General features: G+C 42.5%; 1 protein-coding gene across 1 annotated transcript in view; it reads right to left on the minus strand.

Annotated features, from left to right (window-relative positions):
* Window positions 1-7,300, minus strand: part of SAMD3 (sterile alpha motif domain containing 3) — a 44,731-nt gene extending 37,431 nt beyond the window's left edge. Inside the window, exons 1-4 of the mRNA XM_007450530.1 lie at window positions 7,207-7,300; window positions 6,347-6,527; window positions 5,985-5,990; window positions 3,341-3,448 (exon numbers count right to left, since the gene is read on the minus strand). Coding sequence (XP_007450592.1) covers window positions 3,341-3,448; window positions 5,985-5,990; window positions 6,347-6,527; window positions 7,207-7,285 — 374 coding nt within the window. The 5' untranslated portion in view covers window positions 7,286-7,300. The remainder of the gene's footprint in view (window positions 1-3,340; window positions 3,449-5,984; window positions 5,991-6,346; window positions 6,528-7,206) is intronic.
* Between the last annotated feature and the right edge of the window lie 17,227 nt (window positions 7,301-24,527).

Below are 24,527 nucleotides of genomic sequence, written 5' to 3' on the forward strand. Positions count from 1 at the left end.
CTAAAAAGAAATTGATGCTATTCAAATATTTATCCTGTCCCATGAAGATACATTCAGTCTTTCATTGGAGCGTGCATCCTCATTTCAATTAAAAACTCCTGTTTAGCCCCTGTGTGTCAGGAACTATGCCAAATGCTGTGTTTACAAGGACAAAAGGGTATGGTCTTTGCCCAGGAGGTGCTTCTAAGAAAGGAATACAAACTTTAAAGTGATCAGTTCCATTATCTAGTTTTACAAGGGAAGCAAGAGAAACGTAGAGGATAGAAGGGCTCCTTGCCTGACCTGAAATATCAATGGAGGGGCTTCCTTCCAAAAGAGGGATTTTGAGCAGAGTCTTCAAAAATGAGCAGGTAGGGAAGGGAAGGGAACAACACAGCCTGACCCAGGAGCCATGCAATAGGCTCTTAATCAACACCTGTTGAATGAATAGCACCCTAGGCAAAAGGGCAGGAGGAGGGGATCAAGGGTGGCTCCAGTGATTTTTTTTTTTTTTTTTTTTTTTTTTTGCGGTACGCGGGCCTCTCACTGCTGTGGCCTCTCCCATTGCGGAGCACAGGCTCCGGACGCGCAGGCTCAGCGGCCATGGCTCACGGGCCCAGCAGCTCCGCGGCATGTGGGATCTCCCCGGACCGGGGCACGAACCCGTGTCCCCCGCATCGGCAGGCAGACTCTCAACCACTGCGCCACCAGGGAAGCCCGACTCCAGTGATTTTTAACTCACACGGCTGGATGATGGAGCCACTGTGTGAGATAGGGCTTGGGAAGGGAGAGAATCTTCTGTCCCGCTCCATTCCGCAGCCCTGGACAAAGGGCAGGACCGGAGTGAAAATATTTAAAACAGGTTCCCCTGCCTTGCCCACACATAGCTGATTGCCCAGGAGGGGACATCTGATCCACAGTAGACCCCTCAGGTCCTCTTCCCCAGATGCTGAACTAAGCAACACTGAAAGGCTGAGTCCGTTGGCTGGAACGACCTGAGCTGCTTTCAGGGAGAACTTCCTCTGGAGGCAGTGCTATGGTCCCCAGTCTGAACGGGGTAGAGCAGCCATGAGGAGTAGGATAACCCATCCTCACAGGAAGAAGCAAGGGACTGAAACAGATGAGGAAAGCAGAAGAGAGACGGAGACAGTCATCATGTGGATCCATGAGAGGGAGGGACAGCTTCACCCCCAGCTTTCCAGCCCCAGTGCTTCTGTACCCAGGGCACTGGGTTTGAGTGCATTTGTATTTCTTACACCTATATATATATATATGCTAAGGCAAGGAACATGAGCTCATTTCTGGACATGTTTAACTCTGCGGTGCTTGTGGATAGTAACGGGTAGAAGGTGGTCATATAGATTAGGAGAGACTTTATGATTAGAAGAAAGATACGAGAGTATTAGCTCTGGTTTCCAAACCCTCTTATTTCTCTCCATTTCTAACCCAATTCTGTTTTTTTCCATGCCAGACACTATAAAGAACGAGAAATACCCTGAAGCACAGGCTGTGTCTTTGATCAGCCTCGTGAAAAAAAGGGGAATAACCCTGCCTGGCCAGCATCGCAGGACCGTATGAGGATGGAATACCATCAGAGGGCTGAGGAAGAGAAACGACCTAGAGAACTTGTAGAAGGTGGCATCCTCATTTCCCACAGGCAGCAAGTAGGGAGAGGAAAGAAGTCCTCAGGCAAGTGGGATTACTGCCTGGAGGAGTGCTGTGTAGACGGCGGTACACTGAGTGCCTTCCAGGTGCTTCCACTGTGCTTAGCACTGAGCAGGTATTATCTGGTTTTAGGTAATGGTCCTGACAGAAGCACCATGAGGCATGCACTGTGTTCATTATTCCTGTTTTGCAGTTTGGATACTGATTCACAGCAGTGTTAGGGTTGGACCACTGGGACGAATCATCACTCTTCCTGTCACTGCAGGACAGTCAGAGAAGGCCCGGCTGCTTTTGGCAGCTTCCTGAAGGGGTCGCTGAGGACACGTGGCTGACTCTGCACACCTGGATGCACATCAAAGACAGCACTTGGGACCAACAAGCACCCATGAGTAGAAAGGAGGTGAATGAAGCCACCATTGAAATGTATTTACATCTTCTGAACCATAGTTCAGACCAGGAAGACCACGTAGGACATCGTCCTCTACCTCCTTGCTCACCACCCCAAATGGGAACCAACGGCACGGAGGAAGATGGACCCTAACACTGGGACATCTTGGGCAGCTGGAGACTTTGAGCCCGGGGGTGAGAGTGCGAGGTTGAAGGTGGTGGAGAGAGAAAGAGAATAGAGAGGACGCCCAGAGCTGAAGCCCATTTGCAAGAGCTCCTGATCAAAGGTGCAGTGTTTCCTGCACTCACGGGGCCTCTGGGGGCAGGCAGCCAGGGGCTGAGGCTGCTGCTGCCTTTGGTCCCCTGAGCTCCCACACTGATGGCAGTAGATTCTGTGCTGAGGTGAGAACAGCCCATTTGGGAAACCTAGCTAGAGGCCCCTTGACTTCTCTAAATCTCAGTTTAACCCATTCACATAAGAGAGAATAATGCCCACCTTGCAGGACTTCTGTGTGGGCTAAACAAAATGATAAACTATAAAGGACCACACCCTGGCTTGACTGTTGCCTGACTATTCTTCTACGCCAGCTGACGTCTCTCCTTTCGGTGACAGTACATTTAACGAAAAGCATTTGCTCATCAGCTGCTGCAAACAATAGGTATCACGAGTGATGCGTGAACTGCACAGGCCAGGTTGCTAGAAAATGCTGTATAGGCTGCCATGACTCTTGGACCGTATCTTACCTGCAGTCTCCCTCAGAACTTTGTCTGAGCGCCACATTTCTGGGTCTGGTTCTCTAGGTCTATAGTTTTCCTCTGTTCCAGCGTAGCCCGTATATTGAAATACTACAGCCCAAAATCCCAGTGTTGGAATATGAGGAAATGTTTACCAAAGCAGTGCTTCCATCAGGAGCTGTCGAGTTAAGACACCAACTACAAAACTCAAATCCGAAACAAAGACTCCACAAAAGGCATATTCTATAGGACACTATTTACTGAATAAATTCCATCTTTGTGGCTACTGCCAATCACTCTGGACAGTGTAGGGCAGAGAAATCATCTTTTTCCTTAACAACGTGTAGTTGAAAGATGCATGATATCATCTCAAAACTTTACTTTTTCAATGTGAAGATCAAAAAGTTTAACCTTCATCTCTTACCAAATATCTTCATCACTTGATTTACAAAAATTCCTTCCAGAAAAACAAATAGCTTCCACTCAGAAATACATTTAAACACACGAAACCTCGTAAAAATAAAGGCAAATATTATCATTTGGATTTCAAATGTTTAGAAGTTGTCAATCCCACCTCTGTTTCAGTACTCTTTGGTCAATCAGATCATTATTATGGTTTTCAACTGGATAGAAAGATGGCATCTGCTCCCCACGACTGGCTGGACTGGAGGACTGTTCATCTCTGTCACCAAGAAAGAAAAGGTGGGTCAGGGGCTATTCAACAGGGGTCACAACTACTGCTCTCACAGTGGCTCTCACAGAGAGTAGGAGTCAGCCTGTAGAAACACTATGATCTGTGTCCACTTTTGTGTGTGTGTGTGTGTGTGTGTGTGTCCACTTTTAAGCTCCACTTTAGAGTCCTGACTGAGAGAACTGAAAGAGAAATCCTCTGAGGTCATCTCACTCAGTTCATACATGCCAGGAGAGAGACAATGCCAGTTCACAGTGCTGTTTTCACCAATCCATCACATTTATAAATGGTGTTGTGATAATCCTTTCCTTTATGAAATAATAGTGATGACAGAATGTACTTTTATTGGTTAATATTCTTCTTTGGCAAAAAACAAAAAACAAAAAAAATGAACTCTATGTCAGATCCTTTCTCTATTCCCTGTCATTTTGGGGGACCTTTTATTATCTGTAAAATTTCATGATCTTTGAACCACACTTCACTAACACCCTCATTTTCTAAGTGATACGACTAAAGCCCTGAAAGGAAAACAACTTGCTCACCACTGCAAGCTACTCAGCAGCAGCACCAGTTGAGCTCAGTTTTCCAACTTCCAACGTTCCAACTTCCTGTCCAGTGATTTTCCTACCAGCTTCAACAAGAATGACACCAAAAAGCAACTGCAGATACTCCTACCTATTACATATTCCTATCATTTGCCTACGTCTGAATAGGATGCCAAATATCCTGTCCAGATGTGGCCTGTAAAGTTTTTTTCAAAATAACATACTAGGCAGTCATTAGCCATTAAAAGAAATTTACATGCAAGTTGAAACCCATCTGCAATCTCTGATCAAGAATGCTGTTTTATAAACCATTTAGAAGGAGGAGTCTTAAGCATCATTTATTCTACTCACTTCATTTTACAGTTAAAACTAAGAAAAGTCAAGCAAATCTCCAAGGTTAGATGAGTAGCTAATATCAGAACAGGGATTTAAAATCAAGTGTTTTAATACCTAGCTTCAGGGTTCTTTTTACTACACCAAGTTTCCTAACTTTATTAAGCACTTCCTAAAAGGGTTTAATTAAGTAGCATATTAAATAAATAGCATATGCTCATACCTTTTTCTATTATCATGATTCCCATAGGACAATATATTTGTCAAGTGACTATTTATTTGACAATAAGCAAATATAGCCAATAAACATTTTAACAAACTATAACCTATAAACCCACCTGCAATTGTGATTTTGCACCAGAATAATTTAATTTGAATGCAAGACAACACAAACCTTAGAGTCAACTATTTACTGGGTGAAAAGCCCCCACTCAGTCCCTGGAAAACCAGTGTTCCAAGTCTTGGTTTCATTTGAAAATGGCTTTCTTAACCAGGTTAACAAAGCTTAATATTTAGCAAAAGACTATTTTGGTCTTGGAGAAGGAGGAGAGGTTTTCTCAAAGACTGTGATACTCCTAAAATCAGTGTGAATTAACATGGAGTTAAGTACTGTATTACTTTTCACAACCTACAGATGAAGCAACAGGAGTGTCAACATTTAACATAATCAATCCAAGTCAGTGGTAGAACCAGGAATGATGCCTGGGTTTCCTGGCAGTCCAGTTAGTTCTCATTTACTAGAGAACATTATAAACTGATTTGCAGTGGAAACAAGGGTGTCTTTTCTTCCAAGCTCTGCCTAAGGCAATATCAAGATTCCAGTCAACTGAGGAGAACTTCCAGCTCAAAACTCCAACTCATCCAAGAATGCTGGGAAATTACTTTGAGCTCTATTTGGGGTTTACACCCTCCCTTTGCTGGAAAGGAGTAAAAGCATACAATGCAAACTTCAACAAAAGTCACGTATCTTTTACCTAGATACGTCAAAACAATGTTTAGAAGAAATCCTTCAAATAAATCAAGTGGTAGAATCTCCAGATCAACTGTGGACCATTCCTTCAAGTCTACCTATCCCACTCCTTGTCCCAAATATCCAAATATTCTAGAAGTCAAGTTACTTAAGCCGGGTCTCTCTAACACTGTATTGCTTATAAAAGAGCAAGACAGAAATATATAGTTTGACAGATGTAACCTGAAAAACTTAAAGTAAAAACTTAGAATGAATTTCACCAAACATCATAATCTTACTTTAAAAATTAATAATTGGTCAGCAGTAATTATTTAAACTTAGAAACCTTGCAAAAAAGTCTCAAATACAGAAAAACCAAAAGAGAATGCCTGAGATGATCCTGGGGCATAGAATTGCAAAGTGCAATTTTTAATTTTATAATTCCTGTCATCATTCCTTTTTACTGCAGAAGTCAGTGATAAAAAACAAACAAAAACATCACTAAACCTCAAAGCCATCACAAATTTTTTTACATGACTTTTGTGGGATGCTATCATAGCATTCAGTACTCCAAGAATACCCTTGAGAAATTTAAAAATCCATTGCAGCAAGAGTCTTTGGCAAATTACATTATGAAGGCCTCTAGAGGAGAATATAAATTAGTTACTATAAGGAATCCTTGGCAAATAAATAAATACACAAATAGCTTTGGGAAAAGCAAAGGAGCAGAAAAAGATGCCTTTCTCAAACACTAATTTTAAGACCTAAGCTGCAGGAGTTCATTTCTGCTGGTGTTATATGTACATTTTAACTGCTTGTTATAGAGCTTTCTATGTAGGAACTCTGGGCTTGCAGGTCTTCCTTAACAAATGGAGTAAGTGTTTAAAAAACTGGTGCATTTAAAAATAAAAGTATCTTGACTCATAAAACTTTGCAAAAAGTTACACTGTACACACAATCTGCAAATGGCCACAATTTTCAAAGAGGTTTGAACCCCAGATGTCACGCTACAGCCATCATCAGGAAAGCACAGCAAAAATAAAGCCATTCCTGAACACTTACTCTGGCGGTGCTTCTGCTTGCGTGACCAGGGCTGTTTCTCCAGGGGACTTCAGTTCTTGACTCTCCTGCTTATATTTTTTAATTAAATCCATTAGAACAGCCTGGTGCCCAATTTTCTTTACTAGTTGCTGAACCATCCGATCATTAAGCGCTAGAAGAGAGGCCCCACTTACTTCTTCCTCTGGGAAAAAGAAAAAAAATGTCTCTACCTGTCTGCTGGGTAAAGCACTGTAAAACACAGCACTCTGCGCAGGCGGAATTATTTCCGGTATTAAGAGATGCATCTAAACTTGTGCTTTGCAGTTATAAAATTATCTGTGTTTTTGACAAAAATAGAACACTAATATTGCATAATTCCAAATACATGTTTGCTCCTAAGAAAGTACCACAACCTAGAGTCACAATAAAAACTTTTTACTTCCACATTAATGCCTCCCCTCTCCCGATTCTTTCTAATAGACACTGTTTTGATAAGGAAAAAATATTTTCGGAAAAGTATTCTTCATGGTACCTACCAGGCAACATTCCATACTTGTAAATCCAACACTACGCAAAACTGCACAAAAAATGCACAAGCTGCATATTTATAGACAAAAGCAGTATCAAATGCATATATCAAATATGTATTTTAAGTTACTCGAGATTTATCTTATTTGAGATCTTTTTGAAATACTAGATTCTCTCGTGGATACCAAGTCAAATGCAAACTCTGCTACAGTCAGTAGAGAAATGAGTTTCCCACTGCAGCAACACCACATCAATGTTCACATGCATTAGGAAAAAAAAAAAAAAATCAGTAACACAGGACACTCAATATCTAGGCTGCTCAATTAACATTTTTGAAAGTGTAAACAACTCACCTTGAAACCTATGAACTAGCTCTCCTAAGTTTTTCTCCACCAACCAACTGCAGACCTGATCAACTGACCAAGTTTCCATTGCTGTAGCCTGTAAATACACCTGTAGAATAAAAAGAGGAGTCTTCAGTTTTTCTTTCTGACTGTTGTTCTTCTATTTATTTCTTTATTTTTACCAATCAGCTCTCTAATCTCAGCCCTTTCTTTGCCAGACTCTTTGAGACTCTCAATGCTAAGCTTCTTTAAAATTATTCTTTTCCCAATACACATTTAAAAGTTGCTAATAAAACAAACACTCTTTTTAAAAATGAGACCAATTTGAACCTATTTCCTGGTCTCATTTCTCAAATTTCTTCACCTTCTCCTACTTTTTTTCCACAGGCATCCCTCAGCTTTACTCACAGACAGCCACAGAGACATACAATGGTACCCAATCCTGTGCCATTAACACCCGTTTCTTCACAAAGAAAAGGAAGGTGTGAAATTCACCTCTACCAGGCTCATCAGGAAGTTGTTGACATTTACAAAAGGGGTGGGCAGGGGAGGAAGGGAGGAAGGATCAGATAAAAGCCTGACAGAGATACTTAGTAAACCAAGACTGGTTAACCCCTTGCTGCTCCCCGTGGAGGAGAGAGAGCTTGCAGCTGCTTCTGATTGCGTTGCTTTAACAAGCTTAGGAAGTAGGAGCCAAATTCTCAGGAGAATGTTTCTCTCCTTCATTTCAATAATATTCTTACATATTCTATTCAGTTCTAGAACTTTATTGAACACCATTATGATTGGTAAAATAACTAGTACAAACTAACAAGTTGATTGAAAACTTAAAAAACATTAGTTGGTAGATTCAGAATGTGAAGACAATTCAGTATGTCAGTAACTGTAAGTGAAAGAAGTATACAAAGATACTAAAAATATACAAAGCAACTAGTATATGTAAGGCCAACTGGCCCGAGGCAGGGGAACGCAATCAGACTCACCGGTTGCATCAGACCGAAACTTTCCGGACCACCCAGGTCCAGGAACTGACCTGGGGACTTTCCACCCGGCCCAGCCTTCCCGCCTTTCGAGGGGCGGGACTAACGGTCCCAAGACGGATGCGATACCGGAAGAGACCACCAAATAAGGAATAACCTGCGCCCTCCCGGATTCACCACACCCCTTTCCCTTCCTCCCCTATAAATTCTGCCCAAACCCTCGCCCGGGCGCGACTTCTCTGGCCCCTTTCTCTGGGACCAGTGAGCCTCGCCCGGGAGCGGCCCCAAATACAGCTTGCTTCAGCTCTCCGTTTTTGCTTGCGTGACCAGGGTTGTTTCTCCAGGGGACTTCAGTTCTTGACTCTTCTGCTTATATTTTTAAATTAAATCCATTGTAACAGCCTGGTGCTGTTCTGACTCCGTTTTGGTGCCATTCCTTACATTTGGTGCCGAAACCCGGGAGGGGTACCAAACCCCGCGGGTTACTGCGCGGGCCACTCCTCCCCTCCCCCAGGAGACAACCAGGGAACCTCTACTCATCCACCCGATCCGGCAGAAAACGGGGTAAGTCCCCCTCCCTTGTTCCCTCCGACCCCCAGAGTCCCTGCCCACCGGACTCCCTGTCCCTAATCGCGGCCGCGTCAGGGACTCCTCCGTCCTCTCTCCGGGCCTTGGGCAACTGTGGAGACGTCCCAATCGCCTGACCGCCCTCCGACCTGCCGTGAATTGGAGACTGAGACCAGGGCCGCCTCTCTCCCTCTCCATTCACTCAGGGACAGACTGGGGGTCATGGGAACCTCACAATCGAAACCAGATCCTAAGACGCCCCTGGGGTGTCTCCTAGCCAATTTTACAGCCCTCGGTTTCTCCCAAGATCTCCGTCGCCGACGGCTTATTTTTTATTCCACTGAGGCCTGGCCACAATATTCTCTAGACAATCAATCCAAATGGCCTCCTGAAGGGACTTTCGATTTTAACATCCTCCGTGATCTATATAATTACTGCCGCAGGACGGGCAAATGGTCTGAGGTCCCCTATGTCCAGGTCTTCTGGCATTTACGCTCCCGCCCTTCCCTCTGTGTCGATTGTTCCACTTCCCAGATCCGTCTTGCCAAACAGACATCTCCTACATCCCAGCCCCTAATTTCCTTTGACGATGACCCCTCTCCACTAGCCGACCCACCCGAATCTCTCGCCTCTCCCCCCTCCAGAGCTCCTCTCCAACCTCCACCCTATACTGAAGCAGTCACTCCTCCCGAACCCGCTCCGGCCCCTCCCACCGCTGCCCCGCCTCCCTCAACGGTTTCTCCTCCCACACCCCTTGCTTCACCAATTAGTGCACGTACACGCTCTCAGGACTCCCAAGATCCAAATCTCCTCTGCCCTCCGAGGGAGGTAGCAGGAGCGGAAGGATTAGAGTTCATGTTCCCTTTTCTCTCCAAGATCTCTCTCAAACAGAAAAGCGATTAGGCTCCTTTTCTGCCGACTCTTCCCGCTACATCAAAGAATTTCGCTACCTCTCTCACGCTTACGATCTAACCTGGCACGATATCTTTGTGATCCTATCATCTACTCTGACCCCTGACGAGAGGGAAAGAATTCAAACTGCTGCCCAAAACCATGCAGATCAGGTTCACCTTACCGACAACTCCATGCCTGTCGGAGCGACTGCCGTACCTGGCACCGATCCAGGCTGGACTTATCAGGATGGCCAAGATGGCCGTCGTAAACGCGACCTCATGATCCAATGCCTCCTGGCTGGCATGCAGGCTGCCGCTCATAAGGTAGTCAATTTTTTAAAACTAAAAGAGATAACCCAAGAACCTAACGAAAATCCAGCTATTTTTCTCAATCGCCTTACAGAGGCCTTAACTCTCTACACCCGGCTGGATCCCGACACCCCGGTGGGGGCAGCAGTCTTAGCCACCCATTTTATCACCCAATCAGCCCCGGACATCCGAAAGCAATTAAAACGGGCAGAAGACGGCCCTCAAACCCCTTTTCGAGATCTGGTAAAGATGGCCTTTAAAGTCTATAATGGCCGTGAGGATTTGGCAGAATCCAGCCGACAGGCTCTAATGCACCAAAAGGTGGCCCTCCAAACCCAAGCTTTTGTAGCCGCCCTAAGGCCGTACATCTCCCATGGATCACAGCATCCATGGGGTCCACAAGAGGCAACCCCGCCAGGGCCCTGCTTCAAATGTGGAAAAGAAGGCCACTGGGCTCGCCAATGTCCCAATCCCCGACCTCCTCCTAAGCCCTGTCCCAGCTGCGGGCTAACGGGCCACTGGAAGAGTGACTGCCCTACGACTGGCCCTCCCTCAGCGTCTCCACGCGGGGGGGCAGGCCGACCCAATGGCATTACCACTCGAACTGCTGGGATTGGCTGACGACTGACGGCGCCCGGACTCGAAAACCACCATCGCCCTCGCCGAGCCCAGGGTAACGCTTAAGTCCATCTTATTTCTGGTGCACACGGGGGCTACCTATTTGGTCCTGCCTACCTACTCCGGGCCAGTTTCTCCTTCCCAGATCTCGGTCATGGGTATTGATGGCGAACCATCCTTCCCACTCCAGACCAGTCCACTCCCATATGTCATATCGAAGGACTCCCTTTTACTCATTCCTTTTTAGTCATACCATCCTGCCCAGTTCCCTTGCTAGGCCGAGATGTCCTTTTCCACTTAGGGGCCTCCCTCCAGCTGGTTAGACTTGACCCTAAGGTCCCCTCCTCCCAACTCCTGCTTCCTCTTCTCGGCCTGTCTCTAGAACCCTCCCCCCCCATTCCCCTCTTCCAATCACACCGAACCCAATCAATCCCCAAGTCTGGGATACTTCTAAGCCCATAATAGCAACACACAATTCCCCCGTCCTCATCTGCCTAAAGGACCCCTCACCTCTCCTTCCGCCATTCGACAGGTCTTTCTCACCCTCCGTAATACTCTGATACCTTCTCCCCTTTCTCTGCCCAACCCAAACCGACCTTTTCACCTTTTTGTGGATGAACGGGCCGGAATAGCCACTGGACTCCTTGCCCAGCCTGTAGGGCCTTCCTACCGCCCCGTGGCTTACCTCTCCAAACAGCTAGACCCAACTATTCGGGGATGGCAACCATGCCTTCGGGCCCTAGCAGCGGCAGCCGAACTGACCAAACACTCAAACTGACTCTGGCCCACCCACTAACCGTGTTTTCCTCCCACCGGCTGGTCCACCTTCTAGGCCACAAGTCTCTCTCCCTCTGGGCCCCTCCCGCAACCAGGAGTTCCACCTACTGTTCATTGAAAACCCTGCTATCTCCCTCGACCTCTTCCCCGGCCTAAACCCGGCCTCCCTCTTGCCTATCTCCGATACCGGGACCTTCCCTTCCCACTCCTGCCCCCAAGTCGTAGAGGCCCTCAGCCCGCCGAGAGAGGGACTCTTTGACACCCTTCTTTCAAACCCGGACTGCACCCTCTTCGTAGCATGCTTGCTCCCTGTTTTCTTAGGTTCCTTCGCAGGCGCATGGAGGAAGTCTCTCGGGTGGCCACAAACCAAATGCTCCTCAGCCCTTACACCTTGCTTCCTACAGAACCCCCCACTGGTCTCCCTTAAGCCTCGGACCTCTGGTCGCCCGACTCCCCTTTCGACGCCCCCATTCAGCAAGAAATAGCCAGAGATCAGAACGCCACCCCATTACACCAAAGATGTCAGAATGTAAGGCCAACTGGCCCGAGGCAGGGGAACGCAATCAGACTCACAGGTTGCATCAGACCGAAACTTTCCGGACCACCCAGTTCCAGGAACTGACCTGGGGACTTTCCACCCGGCCCAGCCTTCCCGCCTTTCGAGGGGCGGGACTAACGGTCCCAAGACGGATGCGATACCGGAAGAGACCACCAAATAAGGAATAACCTGCGCCCTCCCGGATTCACCACACCCCTTTCCCTTCCTCCCCTATAAATTCTGCCCAAACCCTCGCCCGGGCGCGACTTCTCTGGCCCCTTTCTCTGGGACCAGTGAGCCTCGCCCGGGAGCGGCCCCAAATACAGCTTGCTTCAGCACTCCTCCATTTCTTGGTGCCGTTCCTTACAGTATATATTTGCAAGATATATTCTTTAACTATTCACTTATGTTTGTATGCCGCTATTTGTCTCTACCACTAGAATGCTTAAAACAATATGCCAATTACAATAATTTTTCTAACTTCCCTTAAGTAGCTCATCCTTGTGTTTTACAATTCAATCCAAATGGCTTTCAGTGGACTGGGGAGAAACTGAAAAAACTTAAAACATTTAAATCTTTTTAACATTACTTTCAATTTCATCTTTCAAATTAAATGATATAGATTTACTTGTGCAGTAAGATACTAACTCTCCCGTAAAGACAGAGGGAAAAGCTACTCTTAGAGAAATGGAATCATAAGGAAAGATAAAAACACTTATTAAATCATATATTTAAATTTTATTGCTAGAGGTTCTCTAAATATTATTGTATTTTTGACTTTTGTGTGTTTGAATGTCACAATTTCCAACAGTATGGTGGAAAGGGAGAACCTGTTTACCTTTCATTCTTGACAATCTGAAAAGATAGCAGCCTTCAAAAACCATTTCCCAAAAAACAAGGACGCTTCAAAGTAATAAGACACATTCTCATAAGTATTCACAAACACCAAGTTGCAAAATTGAGAACAGGGTTAAATGTAGACAAATGTCGCCCCAAATTACAGCACTGGATTTAATTTGCTACGACAGTAGCCTCAACACTCCTCCCCTAGGCTAAGCAGCAAGAGCAGGGTGTGAAAAGTCATTATTTGCGAGACTGGTGTAAATTAAAAATCACACCTTCCTGTCACACTTCTGGCTTCCTTGCAAAGAGTGGGACTTAGAAAAAAAATAGAAGAGGGAGAACAATTCTCTAAACTTCAAGATTAAAAGGTATGCAGAGCAGAAGATACAGCCCTGCAGCTGTCGATGGATAAAAGGAAATTTGAAAATAAAACGAATCCTTGGAAACCTTTTGGATTTTTTAATTCCCAGATTTCTACAAAATCTACTTCTGGGTAAAACAAAACAGTTATCAAATTATTACCTCATACAAAATAATAAAATTAAAATAAGTATAGTATAACCCATTTGTTTTTCTGAATATTTCATAAAATATCAGGGCCTAGGCAATGTAACATCTTTAAGTACCAACATTAAAACTTTCTCTCACATAAATGGTATATTATTTATGATCTTATACATCATAAAGGAATAAAAGATATGACAAATGTGAAAAATTGTATCCAGCAGCTTTACTGCGTATCAAGCAGTTTCAGAAACATCTGAAGATTTTGAAATGTGAGGGCAAGCATGATCACTAAATATTTTAAGACACAATAATAAAAAAAGAATAAAAATAATAATAGTATTCTGTTGGGATACTCCAGCCAAACCAGTCTTATTATTTGTTTTTGTTTTTGCAGTATGCGGTCCTCTCACTGTTGTGGCCTCTCCCGTTGCAGAGCACAGGCTCCGGACGCGCAGGCTCAGCGGCCATGGCTCACCAGCCCAGCCGCTCTGCGGCATGTGGGATCTTCCCGGACTGGGGCACGAACCCGTGTCCCCTGCATCGGCAGGTGGGCTCTCAACCACTGCGCCACCAGGGAAGCCCCAGTCTTATTATTTGATTAAGTTATATTTCAGTTAAATAAACTGGTATTAAATATTAAAGGATCTCATCTAATTAAAGCCAGGAGAGGCAAGACTTTACCTAAAGCAACCTGAATGTGGGCAGTCTTATTTAATAAGTTTGTTAAAACTCCAAAGGAAGAAAATAATGCAAACTGTTGTGGATGTGGTTTATAATCTTCAAAAGCAATGTAACATATAACAACATCAGCCACAGATAAACACTTTTTAAGAAAATGTAAAAATATTTTGTCTCTTTCCTTTTTGTTTGCATTTTTATTTTCCCAGAGTTCAAAAGCTGAGACAAAACAAAAAGATCTTTAAAAGTGCTAACTCTCTTGGATCAATTCATCGTCCTGCTCTGGGAAAGGACATCTCCTGCCATGGCTGTACTTGAAGGAACCAGCCATCTAGCAAAAATCAGGTCCCGTTGGTGAAAAAGAAGGAAAATCGAGGGACAAAAATAGGGATGTGGCTGTCACATGGAGCAATGTCCAGACAGTTCTGTTGGGTAGCAGGCTTGCTTTGACATGAAGCAATGATAGCATTGAACTCCATTGGAGCATAACATCTCATCTGCTTTGGGCAGTTCATTCCAACTATCACCAGACCAGGAGGAATGAAAACTGGAATAGTCAACTAGAATACCTTGCATACCTTAGTCATCAAAAGGTTTACTGCCTAGATAGCTCAGAGCTAGGTGAATGGTGATACACCAAAGAAGTTAGAAGCCTTACCAAGAAGATAAGACATGTACATAAACAGAATATAAACATAGAGTCAATTATAATGGGTGCTGTAAATAACTCTAGGGGCTGAATTTTCCCACTCTCCTGGAAAGGAATGCATCTTGATTTGGAATCTGAACAAAAGATACAGTTTAGGTAGTGAAAGAGCCAGAAGAAATGGGATCAATAGACTGAACTACAGGTAAAAGTTCAGAAATAAGCAAGTTATGTTTTGGGATGTGAAAATGGACCACACTGCAGAGAATGGTGAGCACATCGCAGAGAATGGTGAGTAGGGAGTGATAGCAGAGAGGGTCGGAAAGATCGCTGGAGAGCTTGGAATACTGAGTTCAGAGTTTATAGATGTACTTAAGCTTTGAGAAAGAAGTCATTGAGCTGATCATACACAACATGTTTTAGAAAGATTATTTATGCAGCTGAGTCAGATGAATTATAGGAAAGGGTGTTCTTTCTTGAAGTAAATTGCATATGAGAAGGAATGGTTTAACTTTTACTAAACATTCCCATATGGACCAATTTTTCTTCATTTTAGAAAGATAGATATTTATATTAGTCTTTCCAAAAAATTTGGAAGTAAAAGTTTTAATGTTTTTCATACATCATGGGCAAAAAGAGAGTGAGATGTACAAACCTAGCTGATACCAAGCAAGCAAACCACACCAAAAGGAACTGTCAGTATACATTAAGCTAAGCCACATGAAATTGCCATTTTTGTACATACAAGAGTCTAATATCAGTAATTTCTTAAAGTTGAACTTACTGATTGAATCTTGATTTTCTGAAAACTACTAATAAATCTTGGTTGGTTCCTTTTGTTCAGCAAATCTTATCAGAAGTCTCTGTGATTCACACCACCTCCAAAATTTGAGGGAGAGAAGTGGGGAGCACAATAGTCATTTACATTTTTTGTTTTTACACTTATAAAGAAAATAAACAGCAATCTATCTGAGAGGTTTAATTAAATTAATGAACAAAAATAGCAATGAATCAGAGTTTCAGGTCTTTTGGGACTTTTGAGTCACAAACACCCAGGTCTTTTGGCTTTTGAGTCAGACTTCTGTGGCATCCTTGCTTCTTCCTAGTTGACTGTCAAAGCTTATGGATCAGCAATATGAACTACATCCTCTGGGTTCTTGCCAGAGAGGGTAACTGTGAGCTGTGCTGTCAACTTCTTTCAAAAACTGAATCTGTAACTGAGAAAAGTCTTCCAGAATTAATCTATAAATTCCAATTAATATTTAAATGTGTTTATATCCTGTTACTTACTATAGTACTGGTACTGGATAAATAGAGCTAGAAATGCCTGGCAAAAGGACTTGCACTCCCAGATGTTCAAAAGTATAAAATTATAATAAATATAAAAGCATGGTATTGGAGCAAAAGAGGACAGATTATTGAAACAATAGAAACCTGAAAACAGAAATATATGGAAGTATTAAAAAGATGTTTTCTCAAGGTGGTGAAAGAAGGGATCATTCAACAAATTTTGTTGGGACACTACCTCATATCACCTATAAAATACTCGGATGAGTTAAATAATTAAATACAAAAAATTAAATTTAAAAATTAAATGAATCTGAAATAAGTTTATAAAATAAAAATAAAAGATTGATAGATTTGACCACGAAAAAATGAAAAAGTGTATATATACATATGTCATATAAAATTGTAGAGACTATAATAATTCCTTAAAACCAACAAAAAGATAAATATACCAATAGAAAAATAGGAACAGGCAATTCATGAACAAAATTTTAAGTAATTAAATATCTAAAAATGTGCCACATTGTTTGAAATAAAATAATTAAATTAAATATCATTCTTATTTATTCTACTGGAAAAGGTGAAAAAAAAGATTAGCAAGGGCTTCCCTGGTGGCGCAGTGGTTGAGTCCGCCTGCCGATGCAGGGGACACGGGTTCGTGCCCCAGTCCGGGAAGATCCCACATGCCGCGGAGAGGCTGGGCCCGTGAGCCATGGCCGCTGAGCCTGCGCGTCCGGAGCCTGTGCTCTGCAACGGGAGAGGCCACAACAGTGAAAGGCCCGCGTACCGCAAAAAAAAAAAAAAAAAAAAAAAAGATTAGCAAGAGGTCTAACATTCTCTTACACATTGCTAAGGGAAGTATAAACTGGTAAAATTTATTCTGACATATTATTCTCATTTTATAGATGAAAACCTTGAAGGTTACAGAAGTAATTCACCTAAGACCTCATAGATGGTGAGGGGAAGAGTAGATTTGAACCCCAATCTATCCAACTTTAAAGGCTGCTAATATACATCAAAAATCTTCAAAATACTCTAACGCTTTGACCCCAAAATAACATTTCTAAGAATTTACCCTGAGGTTATTAACAGAACGAGCACAAAGATGTTTGCCAAAGCAATAGTTAGAATTGCAAAGAAATCAGACAAATTAAGTTTCAGCAATAGAAACTGACCAATAAATTGTGGTCATTTATATTTAAGACGGAATATGTAGTGATTAAAGACTGTGTTTTAGAGAAATAGTTGTGAAATATATATAAGTGAAAATAGGTTTAAAATAGTATGATTCAACTTGTACAAAGAATAAAATAAAAATAGAATAACACACAAAGGTAACACAAAGACTGGGAAAACATACCCATAGGTAAAAGTGATTCTTCCATTTTGGTGGAAGAATTTTCCACCAAAATTTTATTTTCTGATTTGCTACTCTCAAAATCATTCCCATTAAAGAATGTTACTGTTATTTTCAGGAAAGTTAGGGTTTTAAAGACAAAAGGTAAAAAGTGATATTTATAGATCATTGCTGGAGAAGCCTCAGTCCATCTGTTCTACACCAGCAAATTAAAAGAGAGAGCACTGGATCAGATGCAGCCCATCAAAGTGGTTGTGGTTCTTTTATTCCACTTTAAAAATGGAAGATTTCACCTATAAATCTGGAATCTTAGTTTCTTTTGAAAAATCAGATGTTCTTGCAACACTGGGTTCATATTTCTGAACGGCAAGAATTTGGGTAGAGGCTGCTCTCTTGAAAGAAGAGTTAGACACTCTCTGAGGAGGTGTAGGGTATAGGAAGCGTATAGCAAGTTTGAAACAGGCTGGATCTCGGAAAGCTAATGACTGTTAGCTCTTGAAGGACAAAGGTTTTGAGAAGAGTGATAAATACCTATATATACATGTATATATATGTATGTGTATACATATATGTGGGTACATATATGTGCACAATAATTATCTTTGAATACACATAGTTCTTAATTAACTTTTTGTTAAGTCCTAGAAGAAATAATACCTATCAGAAAAACATGTGTCACAGCAAACTTAAGGCGGAGATGATAATACATATATTAGAATTTAGGCCTTGAATCAAAGTCAAGGACTCAAAGCTTTGTGCTTCAGAAAGCCCTGGTATGTTGGGGCTTTTGTTTCCTGGTAACTATACTCTTGACGTAAAAGACACTTTATTGATCATAGACCCTGGCTTACTGTAATTCTTCTTACGTAGCTCAATGTGTATGCAATAGTATGGGTGAGAACTGCTTATCTTATAGCTCTGTATGGTGGCAAGAACTGATGCTATTAAAACATTACAGTTATTAAAACTGTTTCTTCGGAGACACTCATCCGTTAGACCACGTGACAGTTGATTTCTGCAGCCTCCTAGAAGGTTTAGCTGGTAGAGCCAAGCTGGGCTCTCTTGATCTGTCACACCAAGTGTTGGTCTGACTTTTTAGGTCCCTTCTGGAGGAGGAGGACACAAGGTGGAGGGTCTTCTTAATGCGTTGTCACTGCAACCGCAGGTGGGAGGTCTGGGGATGAAAAAGGCACAGGACTCTGTAGCTCTCCTACAAGATTTATACAGGTTGAGAGACCAACACTCATGCTTCTGTCACCCCTGGGTTTCTCCGAAGACAGACTGGAATGTTCAAACATTTTGCTGATACCAAGCTACTCTTCCTAAAAAATTGGCCAAAAAAGTCAAAGTGGTACCAATTGGTAGTCTATAGTTGACTGGTTAGTCTGAGTGTATGTGCTTGAATTTGTGTGTGAGGTGTGTGTGTGAGAGAGAGACAGAGAGAATGAAACCCAAACTGAACAAGGGAGCAAAGCCAGGCTAGGGGAGAGAGTAAGGAGGAGAGAAAGTGATTAGCGTGAGTGAAAACAAATAAATGATAATGTTACCGAACCAGACTTGAGTCCGCTGGCTCACTCGCAGTAAAGCCGATCTACCGACACCAGGTTGTGGTGAAGGCAAGTGCAGTGTTTATTGCAGGGCACTAAGCAAGGAGTTCAGGGCAGCTAGTGCTCAAAAGCCTGCACTCCCCATGGGTTTCATATATATGGAAACTAAGAAAAAAAAAAAGGTCATGAAGAACCTAGGGGTAAGACGGGAATAAAGACACAGACCTACTAGAGAATGGACTTGAGGATACGGGGAGGGGGAAGGGTGAGCTGTGACAAAGTGAGAGAGTGGCATGGACATATATACACTACCAAACGTAAAATAGATAGCTAGTGGGAAGCGGCCGCATAGCACAGGGAGATCAGCTCCGTGCTTTGTGACCACCTAGAGGGGTGGGATAGGGAGGGTGGGAGGGAGGGAGATGCAAGAGGGAAGAGATTTGGGAACATATGTGTATATATAACTGATTCACTTTATTATAAAGCAGAAACTAACACACCATTGTAAAGCAGTTATACTCCAATAAAGATGTTAAAAAAAAAAAAAGCTGAAAGACAATTAAAAAAAAAAAAGAAAGCGAGCATTTTTTTTTTTTAAACTTATTTATTTATTTTATTTTTGGCTGTGTTGGGTCTTCATTTCTGTGCGTGGGCTTTCTCTAGTTGTGGCAAGCGGGGGCCACTCTTCATCGCGGCGCGCGGGCCTCTCGCTGTCGTGGCCTCTCTTGTTGAGGAGCACAGGCTCCAGATGCACAGCCTCAGTAGTTGTGGCTCTCAGGCCTAGTTGCTCCGTGGCATGTGGGATCTTCCCAGACCGCGGCTCGAACCCGTGTCCCCTGCATTAGCAGGCAGATTCTCAACCACTGCACCACCAGGGAAGCCCGAAAGCGAGCATTTTTTAAAGGCCAGGTGAGGGAGGGGTGTCCCACGTTGTGTGATCAGCTCATGCACATTCTCTGATTGGTTGATGGTAAGGTAACAGGGCTGTGTCACAGGGATTAGTTATCAATCTTTAGGCTCCAGGAGGCCTGAGGGCTATGTGCTCATGGTCATCAGGTAGTTAGCATCTTCCATTTGGTGGGGGGTTTCACATCTCTAAAACAACTGGTAAATGTGCATCAGATAGTATTATCTAGGTACTTCAGAGAGGAACTAGAGCAGAGGATATGGGGCAAGGGTCTATCCCAGAAAGGCCCCATAGGGTCCTGCTCGGTTACAATAAGATAATCACAATAAGATAAGATAAGATAATCATATTGGAAATAAAGACTGTAGGAATGTAATAAAGTTTTCATGTTAAACATGGTAAACACGTTTTTAAAATTTGTTTCATGGTAAATTTGTAAAACTCTCTACATTTTAGTCTTAACTCTTATCCTACTCACTTCTACCATTCTTTGATTGCATTTGAGAACAAATGTGGCACACCAGAGTAACGGTGAGAGTAGTTTGGGAGAAGACGAAGAAAAATAAATTGGATTCAGAAATTAGGTCTCCCCCAAAAGATTAAAATATGAAAAAACAATCCATATTTCTGCAACCAGGCCTAAAACTAATTTGTCATTTCAAATTAGTTGGCATTTAGAATACGGCTTAAAAAATGCTTGCCTGGGCACTTGTTCCTAGTAAAATGCTAAGGAGAGATGCCTAAGTGAATTAAGCTGTCAGTCTGCTATTGGTTTAATCCTAGATTCATTGTCTGCTGATCACATTACTCTTTTAATCCAATTGCCCAAATCCCCTGTTGAGTTATCCACATCAGGATGTTCTCTTCCTAGTACAGTTTTCCATCCATTGTTGCAGAAATATTTGCAGTTATTCAGCACAGCAACAACTTTCCTGAGAAAGAGTATTAGTGAATCTGTCACCTGGTGGGATCTGACAGGCAGACCAGGGGCGGAGAGGGGTAAGAGGTGTTGCTGAGGGGTGTCTGGGAGCTGCTGATTACCTGCTTCTCTCTCAGCTGAACTCAGAATTCAGAATTTGATCTCAAAAATGTATTTCCCAACTTATCTAATATAAGAGTCAACCGGGGGGACTTCATGAAAATATTGATTCCCAAGCTTTTTCCCAGAAGATTCTAATTCAGGTGGCTTGGGGTAAGACCCAGTAATAAATATTTTGCATCTTTTCCAGTGGCCCTTCTTATTAGCCAAGTTTGAGAAGCAACTGAAATATTCATCATGACTTATTTCCAGTTTTTAGGGCACAACAGGTCAAAGTTTACAAACCGTCCTAACATGTCATTAGGCATAAATTATATTATAGAAAAACTTTTAAGCAATTTATAAAGAAATCATGTAAATATCACTGAAATTAATGTAGTGCTATTGTATTTACAAGGATTTTTCATAAAACTAAGAATGTAAAATAAACGTAGTAACCTCATTTTAAAAAATATTTTTTGTTGTGGTTAAATATATATATATACATGTATATATATATATATATATATATATAAAACATAAAATTTACCATTTTAACCCTTTTTGTGTGTGCAATTCAGTGGCATTACATACATTCACACTGAGCACAATTACTATGATCAATCTCCAGAACTGCTTTACAATCCCAAACTGAAATTCTCTACTCATTAAATAATAACTCCTATCCTTCACCCTGATAACTGCCATTCTACTTTCTCTCTCTATGAATCTGACTATTCTAGGTAGCTCATATAAGTGGAATCATAGAATATTTGTCCTTGTGTATCTGGCTTATTTCACTTAGTATAATGCTTTCTATGTTGTATTATCCTTCATTTTTAAGCCTGGATAATATTTCTTTGTATATTTATATCACATTCTATTTATCCTTTCATCTGTCAATCGACATTTGGATTGTTTCCCCCTTTTGGCTTCTGTGTGTAATGCTGATATGAATATGGGTGTACAAATATCTGTTCAAGTCCCTGCTTTAGTAACTTGATTTTCATGGTTTTAAATGTCAGAGGAATCATTCAACATACTCTGATTTCTTTCTACTTCATTAGCAGACATGGAGACCTTACATGGATCATCCAGATCTGGCAAAATCCTCTCATTTCCTAGATAGAGAAAGGAAGGGTTTCAGAAATGTTAAGGGACTTGCCCAAGGATGCACAGCTAGTTGAATGAGGATGCACTTTTTATCAGGCCCAGTAAGGCAAGTAAAATTAATTATATATACATATTTATATATATATATATATAATTAATTTATTATTATTATTTTTTATTTTATTATTATTATTTTTTTTGCGGTACACGGGCCTCTCACTGTTGTGGCCTCTCCCGTTGCAGAGCACAGTCTCCAGACGCGCAGGCTCAGTGGCCATGGCTCACGGCCCCAGCCGCTCTGCGGCATGTGGGATCTTCCCAGGCCAGGGCACGAACCCATGTCCCCGGCATCGGCAGGCGGACCCTCAACCACTGCGCCACCAGGGAAGCCCAAGTGAATTATATTTAATGAGACCAACCTATAAGGCACTGTCATCCAAAAAAAGACTAGAAGCCCTTGCATGGTGACAACTATGTCTTTTCATTTTTGTATTCTCTCTGCTGAACACTAACAACAAACACATAATAGGACCTCAAAGGTTATCGAGTAAACATTTCAATGCACAGATACACTAACATTTATTGTGTGAATATGCTTTGAAGGAAAAGACATACAGGTTGTAAACACAAGGGCAGTAGCTTATCTTAACCTAGAGTTGCCCAGCTGCACTGTCTGAGAACTCTGGTTGCCTCCAATCTGTTGACAGGCGGTGAGAACTGACCTCTCTCTTTGCCATAGCTAGCATTTCTTCCATGTGTACAGAGGCTTCAAACACTCTCATATTTAGCCCATTGCTCTCTGAAAATTTTTTTTTCCTCTGTATGTCATGATGTGAAAAAGTTTGAGAAGCAAAGGCAGTCTAGAAAATGGAGCTTGGAAGGATGAGGAGGAGATGGATACAGCAATGCTTCAGTCATTACCTTTGACTGCATGTTCCTCTCCAGGGGACTGTGCCCAGCTTCCATGCCAGTCCAGTTAAACGAGAATTTCTGGAGGCGGGGTTCACAGGCATTAGTAATTTGTAAAGCTTTCCCGAGTGATTCCAGCGTGCATCAGGGCTGAGAACTGGTATAAAGCGAGGCAGAGAGAACAGACTTGCAGAAACAAGAAAAGACTTTGCCATGGAAACACTTTCTTTTTGAGCCTCCTCTTGAACTGTATGCCATCAACTCAAGAGAGGCTCTCCTGGAGGCCTGCAGGTGAGAGGTGTGAGAAGACAGTGCTCAGCAGACGCATTTCTTTGTGCATCTGGGGTAATACCCAAGCCCACATTTCTCCCTCCTCACTACCAGCCCTCTCCCAAGTAGGCTTTGGGCTCATTGCCACTCGGGAGGAACATGGCAGTGTAGAAGTCAGAAATGAGCACAGGTGTTCCTAGTTATTATAAACAAAAGCTTGGGCCCTAAGGGAAGTTTAGGTACTTAGGCTTAGAGAGAGTGTCCTGGTAAAACACCGAAGAGAGGAGGACTTTCCCCAGACTGCAGGGAGAGTCCTCTTGCGGGTGGGGGCTTACCTCTGCCATCTTGGTAGCACTGACAGAGAGAGAGCAATACCAGGGACTGCTGTGCTGTGAGTCTGCACAGATGTGACCTGAGAGGCCTGGGCCAAGTTTCGTGTGCCCAATCGTGGCCCAGATGTAATAGTGAGCCTCTGGACCCAAGGACCGTGTCAATGGGCACAGTGGATGTTGTGATGGGAAATTGTGTATCTAACCACCAAAGGCCAGATGCCACCTGTCCCCTCCCCCTCAATATTTCAGTGCCCAAGTTATGGGATCCATGGCACAGGCCTAGGGATTAGGAGTGCGGTAGGTTGTCTTTCTCCTTACTCTGGTGGAAATGGGACCCAGAGCCTGGTATTTAATTGCTATGAAATAATGAAAAATTGATACCTTACATTACTGATTTATTGGACGGAGGTTTATGCCTGTGTGCTGACACATTTTATATTAAGTAAGTCATAGGAATTAAGAGAAACGGGGTGGTAAAGCATGAATTCGGTGCACTGTAACATCATATTATGCTTATATTATGACATTCATCACATAGAAATAATATTGTTTGATCATGAACCTGGGTTTTCCCCGTTATATGTTTTTTGAGGATAAGGACTGTGTATTATCCAGCTTTGTATTTCTAGCACTTAGTACTATGCCTGGCACAGAGCAAGCCATCAATTAATTGGAGTAATAAACTGCATAGCTCCTTATGAGCAAATTCATAGCTAGCAAACTGAATAGTTAGTAAAATGCAGAGCTCCCTACTCTTTATGAGTCAATGAACTAGTATAGTAGACGCTCAAAGAAAAAAAGTCAGAAAACATCCCCACAGCAATAATTTTAATGGTTATCAAACTGCAGACTCTGAAATATAGGCAAGTTTCATGATTGGAGAAATTATTTTGCTCAAGTCGTAGTTCATAATACAAGTACCTGCTCATACAAATACTATCAAATGTTTGACAATAAGCTGTGGTCTGTTGAGGAGCCAGAGTTGAAGATAAGAATGACCCCATGGTATTATGTCTTTACTCACATAGTAGAAGCTGTGATGCAGAACAGTGTCGATTAAATTACTAAAGAGAAGAGCGCAGAGTTCTTACAACCAAGTTCCCTAAAGAGTTCCTAAGAGCCTAAATGCTGAAGCAATTCCTTTGAGCCCATTGGATGAATGGTATGATATTGGAACTCTTTGCACTTAGAGCATTAATGTCAAACCCAAAGGACTCTCTGGTGGGAAGGTTCA

The sequence above is a fragment of the Lipotes vexillifer genome, unplaced genomic scaffold, assembly GCF_000442215.2.
Source record: "Lipotes vexillifer unplaced genomic scaffold, Lipotes_vexillifer_v1.1 scaffold537, whole genome shotgun sequence".
NCBI classification, from domain to species: Eukaryota; Metazoa; Chordata; class Mammalia; order Artiodactyla; family Lipotidae; genus Lipotes; species Lipotes vexillifer.